At 48.0% G+C, this 12,484-nt stretch overlaps 1 protein-coding gene across 3 annotated transcripts in view; it reads left to right on the forward strand.

Annotated features, from left to right (window-relative positions):
* Positions 1-12,484, forward strand: part of KANSL1 (KAT8 regulatory NSL complex subunit 1) — a 73,597-nt gene continuing 61,113 nt past the window's right edge. For 2 of the 3 annotated variants that reach the window (XM_042053178.1, XM_042053357.1), the window contains exons 1-2: positions 2-119; positions 9,890-11,276. In XM_042053178.1, coding sequence (XP_041909112.1) covers positions 9,973-11,276 — 1,304 coding nt within the window. In that variant the 5' untranslated portion in view covers positions 2-119; positions 9,890-9,972. Of the gene's footprint in view, positions 120-9,889; positions 11,277-12,484 lie in introns of all 3 variants that reach the window. The other variant, XM_042053269.1, reaches the window with a different exon arrangement.

Genomic DNA, 12,484 nt, shown 5'->3' on the forward strand with positions numbered 1-12,484 from the left:
GGTGGCGGCGCCGCGGCTGCCGCCCCTCGTCCCGGGGGGGCCCGCTTGGTTTGTTTGCGAACTGCGCCCGTTTCGCCGCGGCCGAGCCCGCCCGGACCGCGCTCGCCGCTCGTCACGTGGTAGGTGCCGCTCGCCCCGCGCCCGCCGCCCCGCGCCCGCCGCGCCTCCCCCGCCGCCCCTTTGTTAGAGCCGCCGCGCCCCGCCGGGCCCCGCCGCCGCCGCGCCCCAACTTCTCTGAGCCCCCCCTTGCCTGCCCTTCCCCTCCCCGGTGCGGCGGAAAGTGCGGGGGTCGCGGCGGGAGAGCCGCCCCGCACCCCCCCCCCCCCCCCCCCCCCCGGTGCGGCGGCTCCCCGGGGCGGGGGGGGGGGGGCGGCGGGGGGGGGGGGCGGTGGCGCCACTTTAAATTGAAATTCCGTCCCCGGGGGTCCCGCAGGGTCGGGTCGGGGCCTCTCACGTGGCCGCTGCCCCCGGGGAGGGGAAGGGACGGGAGGGGAGGGAGGAAGAGGGGGGGCCGCCACTACTCCCTACCCCGGTGGGAAAGGGGGGCTGGGGTGGGGGGGCACACGCGAAGTTTTAAAAGTAAACAGAAAAAAAAAAATTAATTGCATAACCTCAAAGCTTGCAAAACGCGTGGAGGGAGCAGGTCCCGCGGCCCCAAATCCGCCTGGAAAATAGGAGCGGAGCGGTGCCCGTAATCCCGGTGGGCTGTCACCGGCGGGAGCCGTGTCACCGGGTGCTCTCCCTGCTCCCGGGGTGCACAATAGCGTTATTTTCCAGGTGGCTACGAGCTCCAAAACCATTTCCCTCTATTTACTTTCCAGCCGCATATTTTGTATTTTATTTATTTCAAATCGGCCCTGCCGATCCAGAATAATTTTCCCCAAAACAAGCTGGAAGAGTCGGGCTATCCTGAAATGTTTTCTGTGATCCCTACGCGTGTTTACTTCCATCACGGGATTAGCATCTTCTAGTGCTTGATTACAGAGAAATTTTCATCATTTGGGGTATAAATGGGAGTCATGTAGGAGGAAAAATAAAGCAGCTAAATATATTGGGAACTAAAGTTATTTTCTCCCCAAAAATTAGACCCACCTTCCAAACCGAGGTGTCATCTCTCCTCTCCTTAAATTTGTGTCCAGGTGGAGCGGAAGGCAGGCACTCCATAGATTTTGTTCCCTGTTATGTAAAATGCACTTGAATGACAAACTGTAGTTTTCCATGAAACCGGTCAGGATATGGGAGGAACTGCAGGTTTTTTATTTGTTTTGACTGACCATTATATTTTGAACTGGTTTGGGCCACGGCCGTGTTGATGGTTACATCATGTCATGTGTTGTGTAAAAATAAGGTGAGGAAAAAGCCCGTTTCTCCGGGGTGGGAAAGTCGGGAAGGACTCCGGTGCGGGTCGGTCCCGCTGCCTGCGGGGGATAAAACATTCTGGGGGTGGTTGAGGTGTGACGCGTGGCTGTGTGTGCCACCGAACCTCTGCCGCGGCTGGCAGTCCAGGCATCTGTTTGTGTACCAGCGTTTTCTCTTTAAAACCATATTTGTCCTTTTTATAGCCTTTGTTTTCATGGAGGAACCTCTGATGCTCTTCCCTGCTTCAGCGTATCCTCTTGGATTTCCATTCTGGCACGGGAACAGCGATGCTGTTCAAGCTGATTATATTTTTTTTTTTTTTTTCTTTAATTGAGAAGTCAGCAGCCTTTTAAATCTGCGAAGGGGGCGGTGGAACAGAGTGGGCCCGGGGGCAGCGAAGGAGAGCCTGGGGAAAGCCCGGGCTGGCGCTGGGACCGGCTCGGAGCTCGGTTTCCCTGGCCGAGGTGCCGGCCTCCGCCCGCCCCCGCACGCCAGATACGGGCGGCCTGGCTTTTGGCGCGGGAGGGATGGGGATGGTGTGTTTTTCCCTGTAGCCACACTGCCAAGGTAGCACAGCTGTGTGGGGCTTAATGGATTGATATGCTGCAGGAGCAGTTAATTGTGGAACTTGGTTGTGGTACTGTTATAGCTGATTTGTAATGATTTAGCAATGAGGAATGACTTGTGTTCCCTCGTCAGAGGTGATAAAGCAGCAGATGACCAGGCAGATGTGGCTGTGGGTTTCTCTTATGCCTTTTTTCCCCTCTTTTGCCTTTTATTTATTTATTTTTTAATGCTGTATTTCAGCCTCATTTGCTCTCGGAGATCATCCGGTAACCGGAGAGCTGGTGAGATTCTGACATCATGCAAGGCAGGGGTGAAAACTGAGCGGTTCTGTGACCAAAGTCACTTCTTTTTGCCCTGTTTATAACTTGTGTTTTGGTGAAGGCCACTGCCATTATCTAATGAACGCCCAGAACAAAGACTGTCTCTGGAGTTCCAGCACTCCACCCTTCCCTGCTCAGGCTCCACTTGCTGCCTGTCCTTAGGAGCCTCAAAAGGCTTTTCCATGGAGGATGAGATGCAGTGGATAGCGAGGTAAAGATAAGGCCTGAGGATTCTTAGGCCCAACCCGAGGGAAAGAGTAAAGCTTGGGGAGTGGGAGAAAGGGCAAGCAGCACATATTTTGATTTATGCGCCTTCCCCCCGCCCCCTTCCATATAATTTTCCTTTTCTGGAAAACTACTTTTTTCTGGGACCATTTTTTGAGAGTAGGTCAGTGCTATCTCAGGCCCATACCCAAACAGCACCTGATTTTGCATTTTTTCTGTTTGTTTTTTTACTGGACTATGAGAGAAACAGGTGGGCCAACTTAGGCCTAAATGGGAATTTAATTCCTGGAAGGGTCTCAGGTGGATCACATAGTGATGAGACCAAATAATGAGTAAGTTCTGCACGCCTGCCTCTCTTCCCAGTGTTTATCCTTCCATTAAAAAGAGCTCTGAGCACTGGGCAGTAGCAATGGCAGGTGATCTGAGAAGCACCGTTTCCGTTGCTGCATTTTATAAATACCATGTCCCTGCTCATGACTTCCAGGAATACAATATCTATCTGGAATGAAAAGCAGCAGAGACTCGGTTTGAAAATCCTTCCCTGTAAACAGGAGTTTGGCTGCGTGTTTGAGGATGCAGTTTTCTGTGACAAATCGTTTAAATTGGAATAAAAGCTTTCTGTTCTTTCTCAGCTGGGCCAGGAGTTGTCATACCCAAATCAGCAAGAGTCTGGGTGATGCAGGACTTGAGTAAACATAATTCCATTAAACCCTGTGCATGTCCTCATCAGCCAGAGTTCAGAGCTGTGTTTTTGGAAGAGGAGAGTTTGGATAAGGTCTCGTTCAGGTTTTTTGAAGTTAGAAGATCAGTCTGGATCTCCCCTGCCACGAGGCACAGCCAGCAGGTTACTGCTGGAGTTTGGAGAGTGAGACAAATGGAGAAATGGGAGATGTGAATAGTTGGGAAGACCTAATTCTGGAGAGTACGGTTTTGACAGTGCAGTATCTGAATATGGTGATGAAACTGTGCTGTTTATCTGATAAAATGAGGGAAGAAGGTAACAAAATCACATCTCAAGAGGGGAAATGGGAGTAGCTGTCAGCCTTGAACAGGCCTCGTCTTCATCTGTGCCTGAGTTAATCTCTTGTTGCAAACTTACTTTTTTCAGATTTGGTGGAAAGAGAAATTTAATTGAAATATATATTTCTGTATTGGGAGCTGCTTCAGGCCTCAGAGGCCTTAGCAGAAGGTGGACCTTAAAGATTTCTCATTTTCAGCTCTCAGACGTTGGGAAACATCTCTCTGAAATCTTTATAACTTCCTGTCAAGGTCTGCAGCGACAGAGGATGTGATGGGAAGGTTACTGTGAAGTTGCTTTGCACTAAATGAGGAAGAGCAAGCCCAGCTCAGGCTGTAATTACGGCCCGTGAAAAAGAACCTGTGATGTGTGAGTGACCATCACTTTTTATTAAACGAGTGTCTCTGCTCTGCAGTTCTTGTCACGGTGGCAGCCACGGTGGGCTGTGCTCTCTGAGATGCGAGGAGCAGGAAAAGCTGGGATCTGCAGTCAGCTGTGCACTCGTGTCATGAGGAACCGAGTTCTGAACTCCAGTCAGAATGAAGTATTTGAACTTGGCTGCCAGATTGGGCAGGGATCTGGTGATTTGGGACACTTAATTCTGCTCCTCTCTGGGCTGTTACTTCCTCTTGAGGACATGGCCAGTTATCGCAAGGCACTCCAAAGGACTTTTTGTAGTGACAGTCAATGCCTTGTTCTAAACTATTAAGTATAAAATATGAAGTATTAAGGTGGTGCCACTTTATGGGGCAGGGGGTGTTAAGAGTTTTGGGAGTAGTTGTATGCTTTTGAGCAAAGCTGGGTATGACTGCACCTAGTGAATGAAAATGTGTCTTTAAAATTAAAAGGCAATTCTGTTTTTTGTTTAACTTGCTCCCTGAGTCCTGAGTTCAGTTTTTCATATTTCCTGGGCAACTTGCCCAGATTATGTGAAAGAAAAACAAAATCTTTCTGATACTGGATGGGGAAGACCTGGATTTCACAATTAAAGCTTTTCTAAATTTTACTTTATTTTTTACTTTTTGTCTCTGACAGGCTGCTGCTGTCTGCAGCTGACCCATTATTATTTTTTGAACCACATTTCTTGTGATTTGACTCTGAACTGCAACTTTGTTCTGAAGAGTAGCTTAACAGCAATGGGTATTTTTGTCTCCAGCCACTTAATTTTCCAGGTGAAGGCATTCTTGCTTTTGTTATTCACTTTTCCAGGTTTTTTTGGCAGAGATGACAGTTAATCTTGCTTTGTGGCTTCTGTTTTTCTTTCTGACATCATATTGATGAAACCTCCTTTACCTCAGATGATGCAATTGATTTGGTTTATTTATATCCAGCGAAAATTCACAGGCGTAAGAGAGAATTACTCTTGCAAAAAGAGATCTCAGAGTTGACCAGACTCTGCTAATCATGTGGACAAGGAAGTGGAAACAGCAGCTTTTAGTTTAATCTTGAGGGTTTCTCTTTGGAAACAAAAGTAGAGCTCAGTAATATTTCTGGGATGTTCTTACTATTAAAATTCTTATTTTTCCCGGGGAGATTAGGCGCAAGTCTGTAGTGTTAATAGCTGTGCAAGGTACTCGTGTATGTATTGTAAAAATCTGTGGTTCTTGTGTATGTTCTTAACCTTTTTTTAGTTAACATTAAAAAAAAAAAACCTGTTTCCCAAATGTGGGTCATTGCAAGCACACAGTCTGCACGTGATAACTGGCTTATCAATAAGGTGATCGTCCTGTACTTGCCTGTCACGTTTCCTTAATTAAAGCTTTGAGAGTTGCTTCTCATGTAAATCCCTTTCTAAATTGGTAAACGCCTGTCTTACAACTGTAAAATGTTGAAAAGCGATAACAAAAGGCACATTGAGTATCTGTTTTGCACAATAGTTGTAACTTTGGTAGATGGACGTTGTGGATATGGAAAACATTTGTAGGGCTCAGGGAGTTGTTGTATGTTGTTACCTGCTGAGGTTAGAAGCACAGATGATGTGTTTTACTTGCAAAATGAAGTGTAGAGGGATTTTATTTTAGCAAGTTTGGGGGTTTTTTGTGTGCTTTGTTTTGGTTTTCTGACTGAAACATGTTTGTAACCACACGAATTCAAGAGTTGGCTGCACTGTTGATCTGTAGTGGGGGAGGAGAGGGGAAGTGGGAATTGGTATAATACTCACTTCCTTCAGGGTAACTTTGCTTTTATTGCTTCTAACAGCACCTTTGTGTATGTCAGGAAATGGGTGTTGGGGAGGACAGAGCTTTGGGGTGAAGGGGTTTCAGGGTGCTGGAATTCGGGATAATTTCAGGGATTGAGACCGTAATCCAGGGAACAGAAATATGTGAGGTGGGTGTGACCAAGCGGTGCAGGAGGGATGGAGGGCAGAGGTGATGGAGCCAGGTGGGTGCCATGGTGGGATTGATGTCTGGGAGGAGGCCAGCTGGTGGGAGAGCATGGACAGCCCTTCCAGAGGCAAACTGGAGTGAGTTTAGACAGGTGCCTCCTGTGTCCAGTTCATGGAGCTCCCCATATCTTCTCATGAGCCTCACTGGAAGCACAGTGCCTGGTTTCTCCCCAAGAAAACTCAAAACTTCCTGTGTTTGTTTTGGGCTTATTTTTGAGGTATTGCACAAAGTCATGTGCTTGGAAACCCAGTTCTCCTTTCAAGGTCTGATTGTAAAATTGGGTTTTAGAAGCAGAGGGTATTGAATGAAGTCAGCATGCTGGAGGATTGTTTTCAGGGGTGTCATGACCTGATGCTGCTCCAGGTGTAGGGTGACTGGGTGTGTTCCTCCTGCCCCCTCTGACTTCCCATTGCTGCCTCGGCCTTATTCCCACTCTTCCCTCTGCTCTGTGTTTAAGAAGTTTGAGCAGTGGTGCTGCTGATGTGGAGTTGTAGGTGAAGCCCCCTGAGAAGCCCTGGTGCCTCTGCTGCCTCGGTGGCCTCCCGTGCACTCCTGGGGACCGAGGGAAGATGGATGAGTTACGGTTACCCTGGTTTTACCTGCTTGCTGCAGCCTTTCATCTTTGCTCTGTTAATTACTGCTAACTGCTCTGGCAGTGCTCTACTTCTAAATGGAAAACGAAGAACGTTCATTCAGTATTAGCTTAAGACACGCCGTAAACACCACGCTGGCCTTCCAGAAACAGCTCCTCTTGGATTTTCCCAGGTGAAGTCCAGCACAGGGGTTGCGCCACGGCTGCTGCAGGTTGGGCTGGAGTTGAGCTGTGGTGGTGGAACTGGAGCAGTGTCCAGTTGCTCTGGCAGTTCTCTACCAGCAGGGCTTGTGGCAGAGCAGAAGCCCCTTGGTCCCACATGTGTTACCTTGAGTGTGGGAATTAAAGACCCTTGGCAGGAAAATGGTGAAAAAAGGGTGCTCACATGGATCTGCTAATACAGATGGGTGACAGCAGTTTGAGTAAAACTTGCCAGCATGGTTTGGGTCCCAGGAGCAGGCAAAAGATTGGGGGATAATTCTTGGCCTTATTGTCAGACTTACCAGAATGCTCTGAAAGTTCCTCAGACTGTGTGAATGACCTTCCCTTCCCATTCTATGACCTTTCCTTTTCTTTGTTCTCCTTCCTCAGAGATGCCTTAACACCTTCTCCCCTCCAATTCCCTGTTAGGAAGAAATTCCTGATAAGTGTAATGCGGCTTTAATAACAACCCAGACTTACAAACGGAGGGAGGGAACGTGCTTACAAATGTTCCTTAATGTCTTTTCCAGGGGTTGCTCATAAAAGTAGAGATCTATTTCAATGTTAGAGAAGCCAGTGCTGTCCAGCACACAGAGAGTTGATAAGGACTTAAAATAAAAAAAAATAGACCAAATAACTTTTGGAGGTCATCTTTAAGCTACTAGAACAAAGCCTTATTCTTAGCGGAGGCTTTCCAGGCTTCCAAAGTATTCTAAATGGTGTCCACCCCATGAAAAGTGGAGCCAAGGAGGTTTGCAGTAGCTTACCAGGAGGATTTTTTGTTTTCAAGTGGGTTTGCTAACCTGGAGAAAATGGCAGTGTCAAAGTTTTGCTTCCATCTCCTACTTCTGTTAATTTGATGACTGTCCTACAGATTAAAACTCTCTCCAGCCTGGGCAAACTCCTGACTGGCTGCAGTGCAGATATGTTCATGAAGAGTCATTTAGCACCAAGGGGAGGGTTTTCTGCTCTTTTTGCAGTTGGGTGTTCCTGAAGCTGCTGCTGATGTCTCGTGGTAACTGTGGTGGAGAGCCCTGAGCCAGAGTTCCCCCTGGAAGGGAAACCCGTATGTTTCTGCAGAACTGGGAACCTGTTAGGGCCAGTCATTCCCAGTGTGTGTGTCTCTAGTGAAGGTCTTGGAAGGAGGCTGGAGTGGAGGAAGTCTTTGTTCTGGCAGTCTTCCTCCCTCCTCTCCCAAGGGTGTCTTAGCTACAAGTGGAAAGTTCCCTGCAAGTTCCTTTTTTTTTTCTTTCTTCCCTGAATAGGCATGTTCAGTTTTTATTTATGGACCCAAATGGTGACTGAAATCCATTTTCAGTGAGTGTGGCCAAAACTTTTAGACATACAGATCCTTTTTTAGTAAGGATAAGGTGTAGTTCATGACAGAATACCATAAGTTCTGTGAGTAGGGGACTTGGGAAGCCTGGACCCATCTCCAGCATCTCAGTTGCAACAGCTTTTTTAAAGTCTGTTCCTCTGGGAGTCTGTTCTTCCTTCCTTGTCTCCTCCTGTGTCACCAAAGTGGATTTTATGGAGAGTGAGTTAGAATGACTGTTAGCAAGGTGCTGTAGCTGGGTAGGGAGAACCCTTGGGATCAATTCAGGCTGGAGAATGAACAGATGGACAGCAGCCCTGGGGAGAAGGACTGGTGGGTGAGAGGCTGGACATGACCAATCCCAGAATCCCCCGTGCCCTGGGCTGGTCCCCCGGGGAGGGGGCTGGAACTGGATGAGCTTTAAGGTCCCTTCCAACCCAAATCATTTTGGGATTCTAGGACTCTGGAGGGTTTGTATTTTGGACCTGGCAAGGGGCTGGCCAGTTGACCAATATATGTACTCACTGGAAACCACACAGAGCAAATAATTCTGGCCCTTCCCTCCATGGGAATGTGGGTTTGTTTCTCTAACTCATCTCTGATTTCTCACAAAAATTCAGGTTCTAGTACTTTGCTTTTCAGCCTTGATGTCTTTCTGGTCCCTGTTACGGAGAATCACCTGAATCTGATGCTTGGGAGTAACTGTGGTACAGCTGGATGAGCCCAGAAACAAAACTGGCTGTGAAATTTTCCTTGTTAAACATATTAAAACTTTAGATAGTCCTTGCTTTTCCTGTAAAGTGGTGTATTAATTTGGTCATTGGGGTGTGTTAATGAACAGCTACAACAAGCTTATGCAAATTTATGTGAAATTAGAGGATTGGCATATCAGGCAAGAGATCAGGGCAACTTTTTATTATTAAGTTGATGTTGAAATATCTTATGAAGATGCTAAATAACTTCAGTAAAAGGAAAATCAAGTAACTGTTTCACTGGTGGCACAGCCTGTGCTGTGGGTTATTTGAATGCAATTTAAAAAGGCATTTAAAAACACTGACAGTTTTAGTGGTAAGGAAAGTGGGTGAATGACCAGAAACTTGAAGGTGGGTGGGAAAAGGCTGCAGTGTAGAGAAAGGAAGAGTCTTTAGTTATTTCTCTTAATTTATTTGCACTAGTTGAGTTAAACCCAGGCTTGCTCTGACAGTCAGTGTAGAACTGCTCTGTGCGTGTGTGGGTTAATCTTTATCCATGCTCTTGAAAGAGAAATGGGAATTGCTAACACTGGAAATCACCTGGCTCATTCGGAAATGTACTTCTGAGAAAGTGGGTTCCGTATACACCAGGGAAGCAACTTTCTTGAAATCCAGGTTTCAGGGCAGCGGTGGGGTTTCTTCAGCCACTGGGAGTTTAAGCATATGGAGATTTGTTCCCCTCAAGCCCTGTCTGTGTTACATGTTATAGTCAAATTTGTCATTTTTAAGACCCCTGAGCTGGCAGTAGAAGCACTGAAAACTATTTCATAGGTGGAGCTCAGGGATTTTAATGATGAAGTTGGTGAGCTGCTGGCATTGAGGAATAGGAGCATCCAGGATTGGAGCTTTCCTGGAGGCCTGGAAGGGTTCTGGTGTGCTCATGGATAAACTGAAAGATGGGAATAGCAGTTACAGACAGGCATTAACTTTGGGAGGTCCTGAGGGCTGGGTTGTGTATTCCTGTTTCTGTTCCCAGCTGCCTTGTGCCCGCCTGGCTCTGCTGAGCATGGCTGGGGCTCCCAGGGGGAGGAGGCTGCGCTCAATGTGACGAAGCGCAAGCGTCACATCCAAGTCTCGCTGCCGTTGTCCAAAGTGTTCGATTTATTTCCTCCAAATGCAGTGCCTGACTGTGTCTTTTGCCTTCCTTGTGCAGGCTGCCCTCGGGAGCGGCAGTGGGAGGCAGTGGAGCTGGCCTCGGCAGCGGGAGAGGCTGGACTTCCCGTGTCTCTGTGCTGAATGGCTGCGATGGCGCCCGCTCTCACTGACGCAGCAGCTGAAGCTCACCACATCCGATTCAAGCTGGCTCCCCCGTCCTCCACCTTGTCGCCTGGCAGTGCCGAGAGCAACGGCAACGCCAACAACATCCTCCTGGCTGCCAACGGCACCAAAAGGAAAGCCATTGCTCCAGAGGATCCCAGTCTAGATTTCCGAAACAACCCTACAAAGGAAGAGCTGGGCAAGCTGCAGCCGCTAGTGGCCTCTTATCTCTGCTCGGATGTAACATCTGTCTCTTCAAAAGAGCCTCTGAAGCTGCAAGGAGTCTTCAACAAGCAGACAGTCCTTAAATCTCACTCTCTCTTATCTCAGTCCTTCTTGAAAACAAGTGATCTGTTGGGGAGGCAACCAGTGTTGGAATTCACTTTGGAGAATCTAAAAACAATGAGTGCTAATAGCCAGCCACCTCTCCCACAAGCGCCTGTGAATGGCTTGGCCAAGAAATTGGCCAAAAGTACCAATTCAGACCATGAAAACTCTAGTTCTCTGAATGGTGGGAAGTGTGCTCCTCCTTCTGCTGCCCTCCAGACTGTTGATTATAATACAGGAGGTTCTGAATTGGGGGACTTGAAGACCGGGTTGACCAATTGCACTCTTCCACACAGAAGCCTTGATGCAGAGCACGCAACTCCCTTTAGCAATAATAGCACTGCAAATAAATCTTCCCTTAACTCCACAGAGCAGCAGTGGGTGCTCGAGGGCGGCAGTGGGGAGACGCGGGTGCCCGGTGTCGCGAGTCACTCTGACTTCGGGAGCAGTAAGTTGGAGGAGCAGAAACCTTCTCTGCTGGCTGGTCACCACAGCGCTCTGGACTCCGAGATGAGGACGAGGGCCCTGCTGCGGCGCCAGGCAGACATTGAGAGCCGAGCCCGACGGCTGCAGAAGCGCTTGCAGGTGGTGCAGGCGAAGCAGGTGGAGAGACACATCCAGCAGCAGTTGGGCGGCTTCTTGGAGAAAACGCTGAGCAAGCTTCCAGCTTTGGACCCCCTGAGGCATCGGAGCCAGCTGATGTTGACCAGAAAAGCAGAAGCAGCCTTGAGGAAAGCTGCGAGTGAGACAGTTACTTCAGAAGGCCTGAGTAACTTCCTGAAGAGTGATTCAATATCGGAGGAGCTGGAGAGATTCACGGCCAGTGGCATGGCCAACTTGAGATCCAGCGAGCAGGCGTTTGACTCGGATGTCACTGACAGCAGCTCGGGGGGAGAGTCGGATGTTGAAGAAGAGGAACTGACCAAAGCAGACCCAGAACAACCCCATGTACCACTGTAAGTAGCACTCGCTTGTTTCCTTCTGGTGGTGGGGAGCAAAGTGGAAGGTGGCAGATAGAAATAAAGTTTTTGTAGGAACCCTAAATTTTGGAAGGTCTTAGGTCAAAGAATTGTTAAAACTAGTTTGGTGTGATTTGCAGCATGTGCAGCACTGAAGATAAAATTCCTCATGCATACTGAAAGTAGTCTTTGGTTCATGGAGCAGCAAGTCATGAAAATATTGGCTGGCTGGAGTGGTGTGAGCTGCAGATAGAAACCTGGAATGCCATTAGCAGTTGTCTCCAGGATACTTTGGTCCTGTCTCCTGAAATGAAATGTTTGGTTTTTTACAATGGGAATACTTGTTGTAAACCTGTTGTGTAAAGTAAGGCCAGTCTGAATCTGTGTAGCTGACAGCATATTTATGATTGGGAAGTCATTTTATTTGTTAAGTGAGCTGCCTGGAAAAAAAATACTCTTGAAAGGATTTGGTTCAAGTGCCAGCCGAAGTGTGAAGCGAGTGTGTTCTCTTCTTGAATCTGGGAAATTACTGCTGGGAATTTTTTTCTTGTCTGTGAGTTGCATTAAATGATGACAACAGCTTCATAATTATGTTGTTAACTAGATCCTGTTTGCATAAGTATTAGGTGTCAGTTTGTGTGTGGAGGAGGAAGATCCTTCTCAAGGCAAAAGGTCTTGAGACGGGTCAGGGAGGAAGGGAAATTTTTGTTCCAAACCCAGAATTTTCCCTGGGAGTGCACACCACAGTATCTTGTAAAAATCTCTTAAAAGGCCATATTCTGTGTCTAGGCTGTGTGAAATCTTGCTTGCATCAGTAGATGATCTCTTCCACCCTGATGGACCTATTGAACCGAGACCTCAGTCTGTGAAGTATCGCTACGGTCGACAAAAAGCTCCGTGCAGCAGGCACAGGGGTCCTGGCTGGAATGCCGATGGCTTTCCCATCCAGGCTGGAAAAAGTCACCAGGGCTTTTGCATTCCTGCACTGTCCTGGGATTGTTCAGCTCTCTCTGGAGAAATAACTGAGTGGATTTGGATACCTGTTGTCCAGAGTGTGTTAGTGACTGGCCAAGGGCTATGTGAAACAGATTTTACTGAGCTGGGTGGATATGAACAGTGGGCATGTGGTGCTTCAGCATCCTCTGAGAACACACTCCCGTGGATGAGTGCTGATAGCCAGATGTTACAGCTTTTGAATATCAAAT

This window comes from Corvus kubaryi, unplaced genomic scaffold (genome assembly GCF_017639235.1).
Source record: "Corvus kubaryi isolate FWS band 111438036 unplaced genomic scaffold, C.kubaryi_AGA036_p1.0 123, whole genome shotgun sequence".
In the NCBI taxonomy this organism is placed as follows: domain Eukaryota; kingdom Metazoa; phylum Chordata; class Aves; order Passeriformes; family Corvidae; genus Corvus; species Corvus kubaryi.